Genomic DNA, 21,299 nt, shown 5'->3' with positions numbered 1-21,299 from the left:
TTTGTTTATAAATCATAGAGAAACTCTTAAATTCTTACATACTTGACACATTCAAGGCGTTTATTGTTCAGGAAACGGGCGGGCTTATTACTTTGTGTACAGTTTTTTTTTTTAATTTAAATTTTACTTGCCATCGAAATATTAAATAGATATTATTTCACTGATAAACGTTTTCTACTTGTTTTTAGGTTTTATCATTTATCATTTTACGTTTATCTTATTGGCTGACAATCGACTATTGAAATTTAGTCAAAAGTGTAAAACACAATTTACTTCGAATTACAATTTCATGAAAATTGCGACAATGTCTACGTTTTTGTTTGTTTCAATCCAGTCACAACAAAATTTTATGTTAATTCAAGTGTAAAGTTACTTAAGGAAGATAATATTGTCTGAATGGATGGCATATTCTTCAATTTACAAAATATTTTACCCAAAGTTTTAAAAAATCACGAAAAACAAGCCAAATGCGGTTAATTAAAGTATATTGTCTGTCGTTGGATGGATAGATCATATATATTTAACAATTTCATAATTCTTTTCACTCATCTTGCCAAAGATCTGAATTTTTGCAAATTTTTGTAACACTTAATGCAATAAAATTTGATTGTGACTGTGATTTTCACCATTATCCAAAATGAATACATCACTCTGATATAGTATGGTGGTCAATTTACATGTATTGGTAAATGATGAATCAAAAAACGTACAATTTCATTTTAACTATCGCCAGCGTTCACATTCGACACACACCAAGCTATCGTCGGCTAAAAATAGTATCGCATTTAATTGATTGCTTTGTCTTTTCGTTTTCGTATTTCATTACAATTAGGTGCGAGCTTACATCATTACTTTGTGAAACAAGTCGCAAGTCGCTGCACCACAGCGCTATAACTTCTGATAACGAAACTTAATTAAACGCGTTACACAGTGGAGTTTAGTTTGGCGTCGATTTCCGACATAGAAATTCGATTATTTCTTACGCAAATGCTTCGCATTGATTTTTGTACAATGTTTACAATGTTGCAGAATACTCGAATCACTTATTTATTCAATCCGTAGGTGGGTATATTTGTGTGGTGACATTGCGATGTCATTATGGCATTTGATACGTGTGTAACACCCACGTTATGAGATTTTGTTCCGGTCTCTTGATGCCGACGAAGAAATGTTCGTGAGTGATGGTCGCCGAATGAGTTATTTGCAATGTCGCTCGGTTGATTTTGGTGGTGTTGATGTTTGTGTACGCTCGGATGTTGATGTGACCCTTATACAATTAGAGGAAAAGGCATTTTTTGGCTGAGTTAGACACCCCCGTGCGCATGTCGGGGACTACACTACTGCCCCCTTTTAATCCGGCGTTCGCGTCTGCTCGTCCTGATTTAGAAGAGATAACGAAATTTCATTAGTCAACACTCGCTTTCAGTGGGTACCAATAAACCAATCAAACAAGGAAACAAGCAAACTGAGAATTCAACAGGCAATTAACGACATCACGACATCGATAAATCGATTAGATTAGCCAAACACCGGATCGATCTGATACTGAGGTTCATACAGAAAAAGGGGATGGTTGCAGGTTGCAGGACAATCTTGTAAACGTCTTCATTTCCTGCCGGAGCGCTTGCCACCCGCAGAGGGCTTCTTACAGGTTGCACTCTTAGCAGTAGTGGTAGTAGTGGTAGTCACCTGCGATATGATGCTGGATCTGTTGCTGTTGCCGGACGAGACGCCCAGGTCAGACGTGAATGGCGTCTGGAGTGTGCCGACGCCGGTGCGGGCCGTGCCGTTTGCAGTTTCTGCGTGCGCGTGCGACGCCGTGCTGAGGTCCACCGAGGAGTCGCTACAGGAAACGAAAGCAGCTTTAATTTTCCTTCGTTAAAGACATACGTCATTCGGACGTGCCGCTCAGCAAGAGTCTAATTTATATTAGTGGCAGATGGCTGGTACCACAGAGAAAACACACTCAGCATTCTAGCATCTTACGAGTAGATGCGATGCGGGTGAGCATTAATCAAATAACGAATGAACGAACGAAGTAAATCAATTAGAAATGGGATAGGGCTAATGCTACAGCCAAGGCTAGTTAATGATGTATCAAAGGTCAAAGACCAGTAAAAAATTAGTACTAAGTGATTAGATCTATGGTGGATTATCCTCACATCATTTGTTTTTATTTCCTACAAAAGTAAATCGAATAAAAATAAGAAAATTTGCATATTACATCAATATTTGATTCAAAATTTGTTTCTTTTTACTAATTTTGATACTGCAGCAAGTCAGGTTGGCCGAGCGGTCTAAGGCGCCAGATTTAAGCTCTGGTTCCCGAAGGGGAGCGTGGGTTCGAACCCCACACCTGACAATTTTATGGTTTTGTGTTCTCGGGATCAACTGTTTTCATAACCTTCACGAATAAATCAGATCAAATAGGTGCTTATGCATTTTTTGGCCATATCCGCTTTAAAATTTTGTTTCTTTTCAACAATTTTGAATTCCAAATATGTCAGGTTGGCCGAGCGGTCTAAGGCGCCAGATTTAAGCTCTGGTTCCCGGAAGGGAGCGTGGGTTCGAACCCCACACCTGACAACTTTATAGCTGTGTGCTCTCACAAGGTTTAGTTTTATTACCTCTAAGAGTGAATCATATAAAAATAGCAATTTATGCATTTTTAAACAATATCTCCTTATAAATTTTGTCTATTTTTACCAATTTAGGTGATCCGGCAAGTCAGGTTGGCCGAGTGGTCTAAGGCGCCAGATTTAAGCTCTGGTTCTCGAAAGAGAGCGTGGGTTCGAACCCCACACCTGACAATCTGTTTTAAAGTTCTAAACTACTAGAAGTTGAAACCCTATTTGATCAAATCTATCAAATCTTGTTTTATAGTAACCCTATTATGAAACCAGTTGATAATTAAAGCCCTAGTGCTACGAACAAACACAACGGGAGCTTTCAGAAGTTTCTCATTCATTATGGTTCCACACTTTACACTCTCCCTATTTTACGCGCATTTCTCAGCGCCCCAAATGGACCTTACATATTACGGGCGTACGCGACACCCCTGTTAATTCAGTGCATCTCACCTATCTCACCCAAGGCGTGTTTTAATTAACTAATTTACATACCTAATGACGCTGCGGCTATCCGGCTTCAGTCTGTCTCGATCTTTCTCTCTTTCTCGTTCATCGTCGTCGTCGTCCAACAGAGGCATCTCATCCTCACGCAGGTCATCATCTTCCTCGTCCTCGTCGTTGACACCTTCACGATGTTGTCTACAATGTTCCGCGTGTTCACGCACCTCTCGTTTCTGTCCATATTTAGGCGGTGGTGCTGGTGGTGGGGGTGGTTGCCTCAATGGTCTCTCGTGACACTCGCACTTGCAATCCTCAGGGTTGACATATGTGTAAATGACGTTTTCTTGTGCTTGTACTAAATTTTCAGGGATTTCAATATTTCCTCGACTTGGTATTGTTTGTATACGTTTTGGAGCTTTGCGTTTTTCAGGGATTTCTTCAAAGTTGATCCATTCTTTATGCATTCCTTTGGGTGGCAGTGGTGGAGGTTGTTCCTCTTGATTGGTTACTGATGTCGATGCGTGATCTGCTTTACTAAAGTCAAACCAATCTGGTTTACTTGATACCGGAGCACTGAATGTTCCTCCATCGTCTGAGATCTTTCTTCGTGGGGATTTGACTTTGGGCTGTGCTTCATCCTGTTTGGGGAGAGAGATTTTCAACTTCTCCACTTTGCTGATGCGGGTCGATTTGTCAGTATCCCGATAGACTTCTAAAGTGGGTTTGATCGGTGTGGTGCTTCGTGGACGTTCAATAGTGCATGTTTTGACGTCGATACTGGAGCGCTGCTTTACGGGTATGATGGGAACCGCCATTGAGCGCTCTTGTGGCAGTGTTGTCGGTATATAAGGTAACTCATCTTCAAATGAATCCTGTTGTAAAACTAAGCCTTTTCTTTCCGGTTCCATTTCCTGGAGCGGTTCTTCCTGTCGCGGCTTTTCACGTCGTTCGAAGTCGGTTTCTCGCTCCGACTCGGACGAGTAATGCTCTTCCGATTTCTTCAGTTCAGCTAATTTGAGCTTCTCTTTGGCAATTATAGGAATATCCTCGGAGCTCTGTTGCTGCAAGAATGGTTTCTCGCGCGAGGAATCTCTTGAGACAGAGGTTCTAATCGACACCGGGGAAATCTCGCCGGATGCAACAGGTTCAGCTTCATCTTGGTGTTTGTGATCAAGTTCGATCCGACTTCGGCTCTCGCTTTTCGGTATATACGAACTGCTGCTGGTCGATTGAGATAGGCTGATTATGCTCACTGTGGAAGTAACTACCGGTAATTGCTCGTTGGATTCGATGCGCTTTGATTTTTCAAGCCGGAATTTACGGGAATCGCCGCTGGCCGATGAGCTCATCCTTCGTTCTTTTACGTCCACTACTTGTTCTACATTGTCCTTGACCTCGTTAGGCACCTCAATCGCTTGTGGAGTTTCAACTTTTTCCTTTGCTTTTTCAACGGATGTTAGTCTAATGCGTCGAGAAAGAAAATCCTCATCATCCGAAGTCACTCGTTCTTTTACATACTCCACAATGGCAGTCGTCGTTTCGATGATCTCCTGATGTTTGGGCAGCTTTGTGGAAAAGATGTCATTATTGCTGCCTAACTTGGTGCTGAACACAATGTTTTCGCTGCTCGTGCTGCTTTGGCGGATGGTCCCGCTTGTCACACTCGCGCTTATACCTTCGTCTTGCTCGTCCTTACGCTTTGCGTTTGTCTTCACCTCGATTACAGTCTCCTGGCTGTCTTGGCTTGAAGTCTTGAAACTTTCGAAGAAACTTTTCGATTCGTAATAGGTTGGCGAATGTAGCGGAATGCGAACGCTCTCGCCTTGCAGCGGTGACTCGTAATGAGTTCTTTTACTCTTTGAGGTGTTTTGAATGTTTTGAGCTAGGTTTTCCAGATTGGGTAAATCTGGGCCGGGTGAGCGGTCCAAACTCTGGCGGCTGGACGCCTTGCGCGGCTTCGAGAAGAGTGAAAACATTGATTTGCCTTTGCTGTCGATACTTTCAGTGCTGGAACGACCTCCACCTCCGCCACGATCTCTGCTCTTGGACCGACTCCGTCGATTGGGCGTTTCCTTGGAACGTGGTTTGCGTCCCGCGGGCGTTGGCGAGTCCGGACTTATCGTCTCGCGACTTTTGAACAGCGACGCGAAAGAGGATTTGCGCGACAGCGACGGCGATGGGGACTTATGTTTGGGTGATTCGTGCGTGAGATATCGCGATTTCGTAGTGGAGGCCTGCTGTGATTGGCCGGGGGATACCGTAATCTCATCAAATTTGCTCTGCAGGTTAAGGGATTCAGGTTTGTGCACGTCTGCTGCTTGTGAACTCGATTTCTGAGCATTGGGATCGAAATCATCATAAAGGTGTTCGGGTTTAAGTCGAATGCGGATGTATTTGGGCTCGTCGGCCGAGCCCCTGTGCGCGTGAGAAGGCCCGGCTGACTGATAATGTCTAGGCATCGCCGGCGATGGTGACGCAGATTTGGACTTACGTTTTTCGCGCTCCTTCCCTTCTTTGGAGCTGACTCCACTGGCGGACTTGGTTTCCCGTACTTTACTGTGCACACCATTTGTAGCATGCGCAGAGGAACTTTCCTTATAGCCAGGCGGGTCATCAGGGAGCGGACCCTTGAGCGGGATGTATATGAACTCCGTGCCCGATTCGGACACGATGTGTTTGGGTAACTTGGGACGCTGCACGTCATCGGTAGCATCCTCCACGGACGCGGCCTTGTCAATTTTAATTGTAACCTTATCTAGAGGTCTACTTAAAGCTTTGGATTTTGGAATCGCTTTCGCTTGCGCGTCGGCGGTACTCACCGGCGAAGCCGCTTTTTGAGGCGGGGAGAGCACGATTGGCACTTTCCGGATAATCACCTCCGGTTCGTGCACGATTGGCGACCGTGAAACGGACTTGGGTGATTGTGGTGTGATATCAACTCCTTCAGCAATGAGCGCCTGCGTGGGATCGTGTACTCGTTGTAGTAACGCGCGCTCCAGCTCTTTGGTCCCTTCGTCCTGGTCCTTACCCTCAAACAAGTCAATGCTTAATTGACCCCGTTTAGGTTTTGTACCGCAGAACGATGTCTCCAGCAGCATCTTGTGCGGTGAAGGTGAACGCGATGTGCCTGAAACGACAGACAAATGACTCGCGTTCGATACGCGACTGTGCGCTGACCCCTGTGACCCGATGCTGCTCAGGCGTGACGTGCGTCCCGATATACATAACAGACCCAATTCGGAGCTCTGCGAGTCTTTGCGATTATGACTGTGATAGGACTCTTCGTGCAGTTGATGGTCGTGGTGGGGTGAATGGACGCGCGGTGGTGGCGGTGGCGGTGGTTGTGATGGTGGTGCAACCGGTGGCGGTTGCCTGTGAGGTGTTTTAGGCTGGGTCTTACTCGGATCGGCGGCGCCGGCGAACTCAATCTCCTCTGTCGACGAGCGCAGATCGACGGCGCCCTCTTCCAGCCCGATTCGGACAACTTCCTTATCAGGGGTGCTTTCTTTGCTGTCGTGATGTGAACTGCTACTCGCTCGGGAGATATCTATGCGGGGGGTGAGGGTATTCTTGGCGGGCTCACCGGTCGTTGGACTAGTCGGCGTGCGACCAGCCACCGTAGGCGTTGATGGTGCTCCAATTAGACTTATCCCGGTGTAAATAAACTCAGCACGTATTTCTCCAGCACCTGTACTGGGGGCAGGTGAGCATGGGGTGGCATCTTCCCTAATTCCAGGCAGGCGAACAACGTTGGCTGCATTTTTATCTTCAGGACTATCCAACTGTAAAACATTACATTATAACAACAATAACCTATCCAATCTTCTACTTTAATTTACTTTAGAACGTACCTCATCGGATAAGTCTTCAAAGGAAGCAAACGGTGCGGGTCCCATACGTTTTTGCCTTCGGTGTGAAGTACCCGGTTTAGTCAAACCAGGTGCAATGACTCCACCATGTATCCGACTAGACAGACCAGTTGCCGGTGCTTTACCCCCACGGGGAGACGTGGCCATCTTGTTTATTAGAAGTTACCTCTTGGATCTCCTGCTACGTGAGTGCAAAACACACAAAAATACTGTTTATAAAAACTTATCATTCAATATTTCAACGATGCATAATTCACGCAGTAATTACATTTCATAATAAGCCTAATGTGACGTGAAACGCTATATATCTGGATATTTGCTCAAAGCATGTGGTGCACAACCGGCACTAGGCAGTAATGGGGTTAAATCGTTAATGCATCGCCGGCTACCCACACGTTCACATGATGGCACACAGAGCAATCGTTCTAATTCTGCACCTATACAACGCAACTATTCAGCCAAGCATGTCCCAACGCATACAATCAAATAAAGTTAAGTTAGCCGTATCGGTCACATGTGATAAGTACGTGCGAGGGTGTAGATAAACCTGATGGAAGCGATAGGACGGTAGAACACCTCTCGTATGCATTGCGAGCGCGTTCGAAGTTTGAATGTGGACTGTTAATCGGCACAGCGCTACTTCCGGACGCAACGCCGATGCAAATAAAACGAATCAGAATGATACGTGAGGGGAAGGTGTGATAACCACCCGCCAGAACAAAATAGAGGAAATGAAAACGCAAAACGAGAGCGGGTGGACTGTGGGCTGCCTCATGGTAAAGCGCATTGTAATGTTCAGTCGTTTCGTAAGTCAGTTACGGAATTAAATAAATTGCTTCACATTTATTTACGATTTGACTACGAGTATACATGTGTTGCTGCCGTATCAAGCGGATATTGTTACTTTGGTTTGTGTAATATTTTATGAAAAGTCTGCAATGAAAAATTCTGTTTATTTGATTTTTTTTTTAAATTTTGTTTAGCCAAGAATAAATTATTAGTTTCCTAGTTTTAATACGCGATAACTACGAACAAGCCAACTAAAATAAAATATGAGTAAAGTAGATCTCATCGCGGATAAGAAATTATGAACAAGATAGCTAAATAAAAGTAAAGAAAATAAATCAGGTGGAGCCCGAGAAGATTTATAAAGTGGTGCACAAAGTTACAGGAAGCACTCAAAGCACACGATGGTTATTAAGTATCTGAAATAGGTACTTAAACCATTTTATATTTTATAATGTTGGAAAATTCGCGTAAGTTGATTGACTAAATTTTAGTTAAGGCACTTCCAGGAAATTAACACGTTGCTGCGTTGAATCTTGCAATCGAATGACGCAATTTTCATATTCTGTGCTGATTAAATCGATTCGCATATTGTTTCAGTAACAAGAAGTGCACAAATTAATAAAATGAGAAGGAAGAAATTTTATGTTCATTTCCTTTTGGTCTTTTTGGTTGATCTTGTTTTAGAGTATGGAGTGTAGAGTATCCTTGAATTTTATTAGCGCACCCTCTCATTTCGTAAATTGTGAAAACTGTAATTCGCGGCGACGGCAAAGAGGCGGCGGAAAGAAAGGAAATAGCAGAGAAAAACAAATGGTCCAAGAAATAACAGGAAGAAAAACACGATAAGATTTAGATTCGCTACAGGCTAAGCTTAAGACACAAAAAAATTACAAAAAATATATAGGGTGCGTAATAATAATAAATAACATTTATTCATAATAAAATAAAGCGAGTATATTTTTCTTTCTTCTGATTGCATTGTTTTCCGTAAGCCGGTAATACTTTCAGAAAACTTAATTTAGTTTTTCGTTGTTATTGCTCATTTCCAACACTTCCTGCGATTTTTCATGCTCCGCGCGCCGTTAATTTTTATTATACGTTATGTGTATTTAATGCCCGCGATATATTTTTAGGCGTCCGCGTTCACATCAATATTTTACATACACGGTAACCGCGTGGCGTTTATGTAACGCAACACCTCGCTCCCTCGCTCCCCAAACGGACATTTCCGGTGTTGTTATTGATATGTCTTGGTGGCTCTTTGAGCATCTAAATCGGACAGTGGGCAGTCAAACATCGCATCGAATGGAAAAATATCAAAAATCGATCGGCCATCATAGAAGACCCCTGTCGCGGCTAGTCATAGACGATTTGCTTGGTATAACACGCTATACGTGCTTAAATATTCCAATTGTGCTGCGGGGTGGTTGGCGGTGGCGGCGTCTGGTCTGGTGCGCGTTATGTAAATGCAAACGTGCGCTATCCCCCTATACATCTAGGATAAACCCGTCTCTGTGTTACCTGCATGTTACTGTCACGGTTGTGTACCTGTACATGCCTGATTCGTCTTGACTTTCCCTCCGGCGGCGAGGGTTCACCTGCACATGCACGCTTGCGTGCGAGGCCTATGAGGATCGTATCGCATTGATTGATTTCGACAATAATCACTCACATTTGGATGTTGCTAGTGTTTGTTCGAGTATTTTGTTTTGGGAATGCGTGCGTACATAAAATATAACTGGGCCATGCGTACGAATTGAGACATTCTGGCAGTCACCCCCATTCACATTCAAATTTGACGGTAAATTATTCTGTAAACGACCCTGTACGTTGCGCTTGGGTTAGTCTTACGTAAAACGCATTACTAAAAAAGGGATGGTTTGGTGTGGAGTGCTTACAGGACTTGTCGATGCCGATATCCTGAGACGTCCTGGCTGCGGCCGCCCCGCCGCTCAGCAATGGCACTAGCACCGCACTCAACAGCACACACATTTTCCGCACCGATACGCGCTGGAAATGCTTTGTACAATCGACGTACACATTTGATTCAATATTTACAAGAAGCGTCGCCACACACGTTACGCGTTTTGGTCCTGGCTTGCGGGAGCGATACGCGAGCGGGCCACACGAGCGGACGCGACGACGTTGGGAAACTCGTCCGGCGTCGATTTTCCGGGGGCGCCGCGCTCCGCTCCGAATTCAAACGATGTCAATTTTCCACGACGCATGCGCACAGTGAGGTTACAGGAGGTAGGGAAAGGGAAGAGTTATCCAGAGAGCTATTCGTACTTTACTTTGCTGCTGTCGCTCTCACACAATCGTGCCTTACATTTCCAATGCACAAATGACGCTAGGCACGAACACATTTACACATACATACCATTTTCATCCTGCAGTCAATATTTCCTTTCATTTTCTTGCGTCTTCTTGCTGATGTTTGGTCTTGAATTGTATACTCGTGTAAGGGACAGAGTGGCTATTCATTGTGAGTGGTTGTGTGTTTACAGATCAGCATCATTTCAGCGAGAATTTTGGCAACGAAAGCGTATAATACTTGCATGAGGTGACTTTATCGTTGAATGTTTCAACATTAATATGTAATCATTTTATCGTTAGAGAATAAAACGTGAACAATGCAGTAAAAATGTAAATTTTTTCAATAACAATAGATATTTTATTACAAAAGGACATGAAAATGTCCACGAAAATAAGCAGGCATTAAATTTTTACATCATAACTCGTATTAAAAATCTTTTCGTGTGCATATTTTTAGTGATTATATTCATTAACTGTTTGTAATTGTAAATGTCTATTTTGACATATTAACAACAAGCTGATAAGAAAATTGATATGATATATTGCACATGCACATGTTTTGCATACGAAAACGCTATCATGAATGTTACTAACTGGAAGTCTGAATTGGTGATTGCAAAAATTACAACAACTTTTGTTTGTGCTGCTTATATCAAAACAAAATCGTATTTATGTATAAAACAATTCTTTTTCGATTTTATACATTTTCAACACCGATGTCGAGACAATAATTCATTTATTTTTCTATTTTCCGCTAGGTTTTACTTATTTATAGTTGAAATTAAAAGTTAATTGTAATTACAATTCAATTAATAAATTACCACTGTTTATGTGAAAGTTTTTCACGCTTTTCTATATTTCATTGATAAAATGCAGTTGAAAGTATAAACTAGATGTTACATGTTACATTGAGCATACTCAATCATTATTTCAACAACTGAGCAATTGACTTTTACAATTTTTAGGTCATAAACCCTATTTTGAGCAACAGATAAAGATGGATTTTTATTTACGGTGGGAGTGTCTGTGCGCTTAACGCGCAAAGCGCGGCATTACAAACATCGAATATCGTCAGTGGCCGCGTTGGTACCGGTGGCAGCTATGTAAGTGCGCTGTGCTGACTCAGTTTCCTTTTAATTTTTTCCAAGTGCAAGTCAAAAGTATGACGACATTTCGACGCACGCCTTAATGCAAATAGAAAAGCTAGTATCATTTGTATGAATGTAGTGCTAACATTCCTGCTACATTCAAAGTATTCAACAACTTGTCGCTTGTATTCTTCGTCTTCCAAGTTCCGAATGTTCTGAATATTTCGAGTGTTGAGTGAATAAAATAGAGCGGCTCGCAAGTGTTAGTTCCGACGTTCGTTGGTTTAGTTTGTGTAGAAGTTGAAAAGTGCGCCTAACTGGAGTAGCGAACGTATCTGCACTTATTATACCACGCAAAACAGTTCAAATGGTTCAAAGTTTTACGATTGCTCAACGTGCTCAACAATAAACATGGTGCTATTCACACGTATTAGATAACGTCCGTTCAACTTGTTGCAGTCATCGCGCACATTGCCAAAAACAACAGTATGTTTAGGTTCACGTGAAGGAATTCTGCAGCACCTAGCAGGAAATTACATCGCCCATTGTAACAGAACGTATGTACTATTTTACCTATAAACAAACATTTGCAATAGAAATATTTCCCAGTAGCTGTTCTGTTTTGCTCTAATTTCTCGTGTCAAACCCACCAAGGTTATGTTTATAAATAACTTCTTGCCAGCGCTCATTTGTTTTCATTTTTCCCGACCAGAACATGGAAACCGCCGCCGGCACGGATGCGAGCAATAATGCGAATGATGTAAACCGCGTCTCACTTAATAACGGCCATGAGACACGTCCAGGATCGCCACATGCAGGATCTGATGCTGAGTTTGATGATAACTTGGCTGTGCCTGAGTCTCTTTCTATTGAAGGGCATGACACTCATGATTCCTCAACTAATGGTACCTAATATCCACATTAACATCATCAACAATTTATTTGACTTAGATTTTAATTCATCTTTTAGGCAGGATACCATTTAATGTGGTCCATCAGCCACTGGACAAAACCAAGCGGCCTTTCAATTACATCAAAGACATGCCTATTGTGGTCAAATTTACATCTTATGAAAGACACAATACAACGAATTTAATAAATCCTAATTTATATACCATTCAACTTTCACATGGACATTTTACATGGACGATTAAACGACGATACAAACACTTCTTGGAGCTACATAATAAACTAACGTTTTTTAAAGCTAGTTTGAATATTCCATTTCCAACAGTTGCGCATAAACGCCGGAGGGAAAGCTATAAACATACCATTGAAAGACAGCAATCACAAACGAATGGGGTTGCTGCAGGAACAGCGATTCCACCAAAGGAACAACAGAAAGAATTGAGGTTGCCTAGATTTCCAAAGAAGCCTGAGATGTTAATTTTACACGAACAACTGGACGATCGAATGAAACATCTTGAAGAATATCTCAGTAACCTGCTACGAATCAGTATATATCGATATCACGAGGCTACAGCTGAGTTTCTTGAAGTATCACGATTATCTTTCATTCATGATCTTGGTATAAAGGGCAAAGAGGGTTTAGTAAAGAAAAAATTTGGCAGTACACAGCCTGGTCAAGCTGGATGCAATTGTTTTGGATGTTGTACAGGAGCATGTTGTTTAAGGTAAATTAATCATAAGCATCAATCCAGTTGTTGAATTATTTTGTTATATTTTTCCCAGATGTAAATATTTATGTAAAGATGTAATCTGTCCGTCATTCCGTTCTCGCTGGTTCTTCCTCAAAGATACATTCTTTGGTTACATGGACCCAAAAACCGGCGAAGTAAAGTCAATTATTCTCTACGATCAGGGTTTTGAAGTGGCTGCCAGTATGTATAATACCGGCCTTCATAAAGCAATACAAATCCAAACATTAAGTCGGCAAATTATTTTTAAATTGTCTTCCCGCGGTCAACGCAAAGCATGGCTCGAAGCACTCAAATCAGTCGCCGAAAATGAGGCAAAAGTATTCACTGCAACGAATGCGAATCATTCATTTGCTCCCCTGAGGCATCACACCGAAGCCAGTTGGTTTGTTGACGGGCAAGGGTACATGTCTGCGGTTGCAGATGCGATGGAAGCAGCCCAGGAGGAAATATACATTGCTGATTGGTGGTTGAGTCCAGAAATTTACCTCAAGCGACCCATGTTTGAAGGAGAACACTGGCGTTTGGATAAATTACTTAAACGCAAAGCTGAGGCTGGTGTGAAAATTTACGTGTTACTGTATAAAGAATTTCAGTATGCGCTGGGTTTAAATAGTTATTACAGTAAACAAACACTGTCTGCTATGCATGATAATATTCAAGTGTTGCGCCATCCTGATCATGCAAAAGTTGGTGTTTTTCTATGGGCGCATCATGAAAAAATTGTGGTGGTTGATCAAATGTACGCGTTTTTGGGTGGGATTGATCTATGTTACGGTCGATGGGATGATCATGAACATCGATTAACTGATTTAGGCAGTATTACACCTACAGTTGATATTTCCACATTGAAAAAACGCACATCAACAGTGCCTGCAGGGGATAATTTTTATCAGATGCCACAACCGCACACAATTCAAACTGTGGTTATTGAAGAACCATCCGATAATGAATCAACAGCTTCGGCTGATTCAGTTGATGCCAGGCCACAGTTACAACCAGGAGATCAATTATTGATGCCTGGATTTAAGCCTAGTTCACGGATGAACACTCCGGAACCAGAAAGGAAAAATCCATTGACAAAAATCACACAGAAAGTAAAACTTAAGGGGAAAGAATTGGTGAATATGGTTTATACACAAGGAGAAAATCAAGTTGTTCCAGCTATTGAAGACGATAATGCCAGTGCCAGGAGCAAACGGCAGACTGATTCGTATGAAAATAACGCAGGTGCTAAATATTGGATTGGCAAAGATTACTGTAACTTTATTGTTAAGGATTTTGCTGAACTGGAGTCACCATTTACGGACATGATAGAAAGGTAAGAAATTGTTAAGGACATAGCATTAAGCGTTAGTTATTTTAATTAATATATTTATTTAGAGTAACCACACCTAGAATGCCATGGCATGATATAGGTGTCTTTGTGCAAGGACCAGCTGCTCGTGATGTCTCGCGTCATTTTATCCAGCGTTGGAATGCGACAAAATTAGATAAAGCCCGAATAAGCTCGAATTATTCATACCTACTGCCAAAATCATATCACACCATTGAGGAGAAGATCCACTTTGGCGCTTTAATCAAAAACAGAGTACAGTGCCAAGTATTGCGGAGCTCCAGTTCGTGGTCAGCTGGATTTCTAGACCCACAGACTGTAGAACAATCTATTCACACTGGATATGTTAATGCCATCAACTCGGCGGAGCATTTTATTTACATTGAAAATCAGTTTTTCATTTCATTGCCACAAGGACACTCGGATACGTACAATTTAATCGCGGAGACTTTGTTCAGAAGAATTCTACGTGCTTATAAGTGTGTACAAGTTTAAATTGTTTTAAAAACACATTATTTATGTATTTTCTTGTTGTAGATGTAATGAAGTATTCAGAGTTTATATCGTCATGCCATTGTTACCCGGATTTGAAGGAGAAGTTGGCCAGAAAACCGGAACATCGTTGCATGCAATCACACATTGGAATTATGCATCAATTTCAAGGTAATACCTACATAATTATTCTGCAATTGCATTGTAAATTATGATTTGTGTCTATAATTGTGCTGCAGAGGTAAGGATTCAATACTGCAGCGATTGAAAACAGCCGGTGTTGAAGACCCCTCGAAATATATTAGTTTCTACGGGTTGCGAAACCATTCCGTCTTGAACAACGAACCAATCACCGAATTAATTTACGTACACTCGAAACTGATGATCGTCGACGACAAAATGGTTATTTGTGGCTCGGCGAACATCAACGACCGTTCTATGATCGGCAAACGTGATTCAGAAATTGCAGTTGCGATCAGAGACGAAGAATTTGACGAGGGCGTTATGAATGGAGTGAAATATCCGTGCGGCAAGTTTTGTGGTACGCTGCGTAAACATCTCTTCAAGGAACATTTGGGTTTGCTAGGAAGAGAACACGAATATATTGATATAGACGTGGAAGATCCTGTTAGTGAGGCATTCTACAAATTCGTGTGGCAAGACACTGCCTCGCTGAACACTGAATTCTATGAGAAAGTGTTTCATTGCATACCTTCAAATGAGGTAAAAACCTTTTCTGATTTGAAGGAATATTTATCACGCCCGCCTTTGTATACTACCGAACTAACTCGAAGTCTAAGAATGTTGGAGGAAATTAAGGTAGGTCAATTAATAAAAATGCTTTAGAGTCCAATAACATTAATTGTGTAAATTGTGTCTCAGGGTCATTTAGTTAATTTCCCACTGGATTTCTTATGCAATGAATTATTAACTCCAAGTTCTGGTACAGTGGAAGGAATGATGCCGACGGCTTTGTGGACTTAGGTTTGTTGTACAGAAGTATGTCTTCCGTCAATATTATACTTCCATTTTGATGTTATAAGTTTAAGCGTCTAACGGCCTTACCTCGATAGATTAAGTTATCGCGCGTACTTTTTCAAATTTCAGTGCTTTTAATTAATTTATCATGTAGATTCTATTTTATGATTTCCAGTTTATCAGTATTCTTATATTTACAGTAATTTGTAAACCATCGAAACGTAAGCTTTAAAAAAATCAATTGTTAATTATAACAGCAGGGAATGAGGTCTTATAAGTGCACCGCCAGTAATTTATACTAATTTTAACATTGTTTTTATCATATTTATGTTGTGATTTTATTTTGCATTTATTTTTACGTTTTGAATGCGTTCAAGACTAAATATCATAAGTTGTAACGAATAAGCAATAGACGGCGCTACCATGCTGTTTCAGTGCAATAACTCTTAAACGTGAGCCACTGGTGATCCGATTCTTACAAGTAAACAATCAGTCAAGGCCAAGCCAACGTACATAGTACAATCTACAGATTTATTGTTGTTATATTTGATACAGGTTATTTGTATTGTACAAGAATATAAAAGTTAGTTTGAGAAGAGGTGATTAAGCATTTTCCAACGCCGCTTCATTTCCGAATCCTTCTTAAGGTGATGCTCCAGGTGTGGTTGGATGGTAAGTTTGAATTTAAATATAACCTCTGCAACAAAAATTATGCACATGTTTCGGCACAAGGAACCAGTCTAGATTTTTATGAGATCTAATATTCCAAGCCATATTGTTTCGCCGCAAATGTGTATTCGACTGTCCGAAGGCGCCCCAATACAAAAACGCTGTTTTTACCTTTTCACAACGCGTTTTGAGAAAATGATTTTTAATACGTTTACACTCACGAGCAACGTACACGCAGTTTAGTAAACACAAATTCAGTGCAAATGGCGTTAAATTACAATATTGGGAAAATAGTGCAGTGTATTTTTCTATAAATAGACTTGGTAGTTCTGAAAAGAACCGATTTTGTTTTGCTGGCATGATGGTACTCTTAGAAATCATCGCCATTGAACGATTGGAGTCAACCTTGAAAGAAACACACCTTCATATAAATTCATTCTTTACTAAAGATTTTCAAATTTCAAAGAAACATTATTTATTGCTGTCAGATAGATAATGCCATCAGTAGAGCATGTCTCTCCCTTCAGTGGAAACCGCGAAAGAATCCAAGGTTTTATCATCATTCAAAATACCAACGAAGTATAAAATTGAATAAAAATAGTTACCTTATTCGCAATTATGTTGTTTGTCTTAAGTATTCCCCCTTAGCATTGGCGATTCTATAAAAATATAACCACAAATAAGCACATGTTTGAAAGAATTTTGGGGTTAAAATGTAGCAGGGCAGTGTATTATACCGACCATTTAATAGATCGGCAAATATAGCGAGCACCGCATATAATCTCCACAGAAAAAAACGCCACACTAGCCATATGTTTATGCTATGCGGAGCTGGGTCTGTGGATACTGAACTAGGTAAACTGGCAATTAAGTAGGTACTTACAGTGAGACGTGTAGCTACGAGTAAAGATGGAACAAGCGCCGTATATAACACCAGAACTGCACACGACAAAGGATGATTTTAAAAGACCTTTTGCCGGGTGTGCGCAGCTTATATACCCTTCACCCCGCCATTATTTAACGGACATGACGTAACGCTCCCCACTTTTGCTACTGTTTGAATACTGTAACGGAAAACCAGGGTCATTGTTTGAAATTCAAACGTTGTAGGCCTCTAGTTTAATGAAACAAAAATAATGATTCAATGTGTTTTGCTGTTATTAAATTGGTAAAAAGTTTGTAGTTATATTTTATTTATCATTTTAGTTACAATTCTATTTTAATTTGGACACTAGGAGGCATTTGTATTAAATTTTAAACGAGAACTATACAAAAATTGTTTCTACTATGAGTCAGATTGCATTGATATTTATATTGAAATTCGTGTCGTGTAGAATGTGTGTTTATTTGTTTTTATCAGTGAAGCAAACTCATAAATGAGATTTCATACGCTGCGTCAAAACTGAATATAACTAATTATTGCCACTACAGAGGGCGCTAGCAGGCTCATATTTGCATAAAATACGAAAGGCATGTAATTAAACGAACTTTATTTTTTCGATTTTTAACTTGTCAATTCATTAAATGCACTTATAAATAATGTTTTCAGATCCTCTTCGATAGATTCAGTACTCATCTTGGTTGAAACGTTACGCACGACAAAACGCAATTCCTTTTCATCGTCCAACTGCCAGTTCACATATTTTATTTTTGCGGCGGTGCAGACGCGAATCAATTTCCGGTAGTCGTCTGGGGAGAAGGTGAAAATTTCAAACCCTTGACGAGCCTCACGTATTGGTTTTCTTGTTTCAATATCATTTTCTTTGAGTAAGTTATTGATAAACAGCGGGTCGTAATCTTTGTCTACCAGCAGCATTGGCGGAAACTTTTCCCTTGCTGGTTTCTCGGACTCAGGCGTGGGTGTTGGTAGTTGCATATCGTGTTCGGGGACGACGATTTGTTCACCGTCTGAAAGAGTAATTCGCTTGAAAGTTACCCTTTTTGGCTTAGTCTGTTTGTCCATGATGGTGTTGTCAGGATTAAAACGGTCAGAACCTTTCCGCATCCGTCTTCTTGGTGAATTTGTTCTTTCGTTGTAAATTGTATCCTCGCTCTTTGTCGACTCTCTGTCCGATACATTTTGACTGGCCGTGGATTCCTCGTCGGTGTTCATACGATCAGATTCCTCTTCATCGATTGAGTTATCGAGCGGTGCGAAATAATTACGCGTCTCGACCGAACCTTTAAATCTGGCATCATCTTGGAGTCGTTGCCGTTTTTCTCTTTTCGACGCGGCTGTTTCATATCGAACGCGGTCACGCTCGCGTTTATCTAGCATTAATAACTTTGCGTTTTCCGCCGACAAACGCTCCACTCGATCACTCAATTGTTTATTCTTTACTGACAGTTCGTCCATCTGCTGTTTCATGATTTGCATCATTGCAGCAAGCGAAAGGCCAGAACAGCTGGCGCCGTCTGACTGATCGCCCATATCGACCGCACTACCACTAGCGCTACGCGCCACAACACTTCACTAATACACAAACGCTTATAGAACGAACGCAACTCTCGTGACCGACGATGTTGACGCTACGAAGGCTGCGCGTGAACTCCAACTTTATTGGCATGTAATTAAACGAACTTTATTTTTTCGATTTTTAATTGTCAATTCATTAAATGCACTTATAAATAATGTTTGCACTTAAAAATACAGAACTGAACTTAAAAATAAATATGTGCACTTTGAAAAATGGATTCCACTTGAATAAAATGCTTTCCACTATGAAATTAATACTTTGCACTTATAAAACTTGCAGTATTAAGTACGTGCCGTACTCTTAGCCGGCCCCTTCTATCACAGATTGGTAACACTGTAACGATTTATTAGCATGTGATATAAAAAGCACAAATATATTGACTATTAAATATTTTTAAAAATTGGTACATTAATCTATTATTTTTGCCATGTCGCGCATTAACGCATAAAAGGAGACTGACCACTTGAAAATCTAAAACCAAAACAAGCAAACCAATTAATAATCAGATAAATTAGTTTTCAATATGATCTGTCTGGTGGTCCATACCATGGTAAACGCAACGCGGTTTATATTAACCAATCCAGCAGCGCTGAAAACTATTATTTTGTGCGAGCGACGAATTATATGTTGAACAAATATTTTCGCAAATCGTGGATGTTCATACCACTTTGAGTTGATTATTGCTTGACTAGAATACAATGCCTGAAAAAAAAATTGGTATTTAATTATCTAATAGTGAATAACAACTATAAAGTATATTTGTGATAGGCAAAGGTGTACTATACCTCTTGAATAACCATATCAGCCGGAAAACAATACAAAGCCAGTTGAAACAGTAATGCAATTAAATAGAAACAGCTTACTGCCATTCCTACCACATTTCTAAAACATATTTATATAGCTTCACAATGAATTTAATTTAATAGATATTTAATTAGTTTATTACTGTTTTGTGAAGACAAACATTTCTACACAAACACTTAAAGTCGTGATACAGTATTGCGAAAGCAACGCATAGCGAAACATGCCTGCATATCTTTCAGTGTATCTGAAATAAATCGAAATAACTATTTAATTTTAATTCATATATTTGACTTACTGCATTAAAAAATCGTGACGTGTAACACAAATTTTTGCCTCTTCATACATAATGTTCGAATTCTTGCCCAATCTCTCAAGACGTTTATTCAATAATTGAAATTGAGCCAAGACAAATAGCGAAAGACACAGAAATAAGCAGTCAACGGCAATCACAATTACCATTGCGTAGAGAAATTGTAGACATTGCAATGCTGCAAGCAACCAAAACGCACCAGGAAATTCAGGAATATAAAGATCAAACGGAAGGCTGCCCATTGCAATGGGAATAATTACAATGACAGCATATGCGGCATATATAAGATTCTGAAATGCTTGCGCTCCTCGCAGTGCAAGCTTGTACATTTTTTCTGTAGATTCAGAATTCCAGAATTTTTCGGTGTCTCTAAGTAAGTAGTCAATATCATCTTCACGAAGTCCAGCAATTATTTTACCCACCTAGAAATATTTCAATGATGTAAAACATATTTGTGTGGACTTTTTGTTGCTCTCACTTGAAAATTTACTATGATTGATTTAACTCCTTTTGCCATTGTAAGAAACTTATCACTTTTTGCCACTAGCATTCCACCATAATAAATTTGAATAGCATGTGATGCGAGAATAAATATTAGTAACAAATACGTTTTATAATTATGTTTTCCAGGTTCTAACTGAATTAGTCTAAACTTATTCAAGAAAAATGCGATTATTGCTTTCCTGCCTGCCGTCATTTTGTGAATAATGTGTTTCTGACTGTTACTATCGGAATAGACCTTGTTAAGTCCGGAAAGACTGACAAATGTTTGGTATTTAATGGTTTAGGAAGCAATTATTGGGACTAATAATTAATTTGACTTGAAAAGAGTGACTGTAAATTAGTCAAATCATCGATTATAATCAGGTTAGAAAATCGGGGATTCTTCGAGTATAATTAGAAATTAATTGACTTGAATAGAAAGCGTTCTTACAAAAGTTTTTATTTATCCTTCACCTCACCATTATTTGACGGACCTAAGATATCATCCAACACTTTTGCTCTTCTTTGAAGGCTGTAACCCAGGGTTTCCCAAACTTTCTTTTACCGCGGCTCGATACGAGATTTTAAAATGTATCGCGACACATCTTATGAAATATAATTATTTACATAACTAATTTTATTTTTTATATAAATTATGTTATTTGTTTGTTATCTTATTTTTGCCGCTACCCAGTTGAATTTTTTTGCGACCCAGTGCCGGATCACGACCCGCACTGTGGGAAACCGACTTCATAGTTAAAATTCAAACATTGTAGGCTTCTAGTTTATTGAAATAAAAAATATTGATTCTATTATATTACATAACATATTTTACTATATGATAAAATTGGTGAGTAACTCTCATTGATTAATAGTTATATTTTATTTATTATTTATGTTATAAATATATATGTATTTTAATTTGGACACTAGGATGCATTCGCATTAAGTTTTGAACG

General features: G+C 40.1%; 3 protein-coding genes, 1 long non-coding RNA gene and 3 other non-coding genes across 10 annotated transcripts; 4 read left to right on the top strand and 3 right to left on the bottom strand.

Annotated features, from left to right (window-relative positions):
- Positions 1-102: 102 nt before the first annotated feature.
- On the bottom strand, positions 103-9,867 carry LOC135792489 (uncharacterized). 3 transcript variants are annotated; one of them, XM_065303139.1, is made up of 5 exons: positions 9,628-9,867; positions 6,923-7,121; positions 3,123-6,853; positions 1,690-1,843; positions 103-1,377 (listed from the first exon to the last, which is right to left on the bottom strand). In XM_065303139.1, exons 2-5 carry the CDS (start codon positions 7,085-7,087, stop codon positions 1,351-1,353), a joined length of 4,077 nt encoding a protein of 1,358 aa, XP_065159211.1. In that variant the 5' UTR covers positions 7,088-7,121; positions 9,628-9,867; the 3' UTR covers positions 103-1,350. The 3 variants fall into 3 exon arrangements, with proteins under 3 accessions (XP_065159211.1, XP_065159212.1, XP_065159209.1); XM_065303140.1 differs by having other exon boundaries at positions 103-1,843; positions 3,123-5,800; positions 5,891-6,853; XM_065303137.1 differs by having other exon boundaries at positions 103-1,843.
- Positions 2,279-2,362, top strand: TRNAL-UAA (transfer RNA leucine (anticodon UAA)). Its single transcript has one exon. It is a non-coding gene; the product is annotated as a tRNA-Leu (tRNA).
- TRNAL-UAA (transfer RNA leucine (anticodon UAA)) lies at positions 2,503-2,586 on the top strand. The gene has a single exon. It is a non-coding gene; the product is annotated as a tRNA-Leu (tRNA).
- TRNAL-UAA (transfer RNA leucine (anticodon UAA)) lies at positions 2,727-2,810 on the top strand. The gene has a single exon. It is a non-coding gene; the product is annotated as a tRNA-Leu (tRNA).
- Positions 9,868-11,111: 1,244 nt separating the features above from the next.
- On the top strand, positions 11,112-16,193 carry Pld (Phospholipase D). The gene is made up of 8 exons (XM_065302545.1): positions 11,112-11,690; positions 11,846-12,038; positions 12,104-12,767; positions 12,826-14,112; positions 14,175-14,606; positions 14,665-14,790; positions 14,859-15,438; positions 15,502-16,193. Exons 2-8 carry the CDS (start codon positions 11,849-11,851, stop codon positions 15,601-15,603), a joined length of 3,381 nt encoding a protein of 1,126 aa, XP_065158617.1. The 5' UTR covers positions 11,112-11,690; positions 11,846-11,848; the 3' UTR covers positions 15,604-16,193.
- Positions 16,108-17,283, bottom strand: LOC135791943 (uncharacterized). Its single transcript, XR_010548159.1, has 3 exons — positions 17,150-17,283; positions 16,872-16,925; positions 16,108-16,671 (listed from the first exon to the last, which is right to left on the bottom strand). It is a non-coding gene; the product is annotated as an uncharacterized lncRNA (long non-coding RNA).
- A 1,664-nt stretch (positions 17,284-18,947) lies between these two features.
- On the bottom strand, positions 18,948-20,592 carry LOC135792457 (uncharacterized). Of its 2 annotated transcripts, XM_065303102.1 has the most exons (6): positions 20,336-20,592; positions 19,843-20,279; positions 19,690-19,791; positions 19,529-19,625; positions 19,290-19,445; positions 18,948-19,214 (listed from the first exon to the last, which is right to left on the bottom strand). In XM_065303102.1, exons 1-6 carry the CDS (start codon positions 20,552-20,554, stop codon positions 19,152-19,154), a joined length of 1,074 nt encoding a protein of 357 aa, XP_065159174.1. In that variant the 5' UTR covers positions 20,555-20,592; the 3' UTR covers positions 18,948-19,151. The 2 variants fall into 2 exon arrangements, with proteins under 2 accessions (XP_065159174.1, XP_065159175.1); XM_065303103.1 differs by lacking the exon at positions 19,690-19,791.
- Between the last annotated feature and the right edge of the window lie 707 nt (positions 20,593-21,299).

This window comes from Atheta coriaria, unplaced genomic scaffold, assembly GCF_025399875.1.
Source record: "Atheta coriaria isolate IRGN ID8LTWV9N9 unplaced genomic scaffold, Caltech_Dcor_3.1 hic_scaffold_5_pilon, whole genome shotgun sequence".
Taxonomy (NCBI): domain Eukaryota; kingdom Metazoa; phylum Arthropoda; class Insecta; order Coleoptera; family Staphylinidae; genus Dalotia; species Dalotia coriaria.
Note: the sequence above shows the minus strand (reverse complement) of the source record. Positions and strands in the feature narration are given on the sequence as shown.

What these genes read in the sequence shown, in the direction of transcription:
- LOC135792489 (XM_065303137.1), bottom strand. Translation starts at nt 7,087, where the DNA reads ATGGCCACGTCTCCCCGTGGGGGTAAAGCACCGGCAACTGGTCTGTCT. An exon ending in TTGAAGACTTATCCGATGAG is followed by an intron (nt 6,854 to 6,922) that starts GTACGTTCTAAA and finishes AATGTTTTACAG; the next exon opens with TTGGATAGTCCTGAAGATAA. An exon ending in GATAGCCGCAGCGTCATTAG is followed by an intron (nt 1,844 to 3,122) that starts GTATGTAAATTA and finishes CGTTTCCTGTAG; the next exon opens with CGACTCCTCGGTGGACCTCA.
- Pld (XM_065302545.1), top strand. Translation starts at nt 11,849, where the DNA reads ATGGAAACCGCCGCCGGCACGGATGCGAGCAATAATGCGAATGATGTA. An exon ending in ACAGGAGCATGTTGTTTAAG is followed by an intron (nt 12,768 to 12,825) that starts GTAAATTAATCA and finishes TATTTTTCCCAG; the next exon opens with ATGTAAATATTTATGTAAAG. An exon ending in GAATGTTGGAGGAAATTAAG is followed by an intron (nt 15,439 to 15,501) that starts GTAGGTCAATTA and finishes ATTGTGTCTCAG; the next exon opens with GGTCATTTAGTTAATTTCCC.
- LOC135792457 (XM_065303102.1), bottom strand. Translation starts at nt 20,554, where the DNA reads ATGACGGCAGGCAGGAAAGCAATAATCGCATTTTTCTTGAATAAGTTT. An exon ending in ATGTTTGTCTTCACAAAACA is followed by an intron (nt 19,626 to 19,689) that starts GTAATAAACTAA and finishes AATATGTTTTAG; the next exon opens with AAATGTGGTAGGAATGGCAG. An exon ending in ACCGCGTTGCGTTTACCATG is followed by an intron (nt 19,215 to 19,289) that starts GTATGGACCACC and finishes TTTTGGTTTTAG; the next exon opens with ATTTTCAAGTGGTCAGTCTC.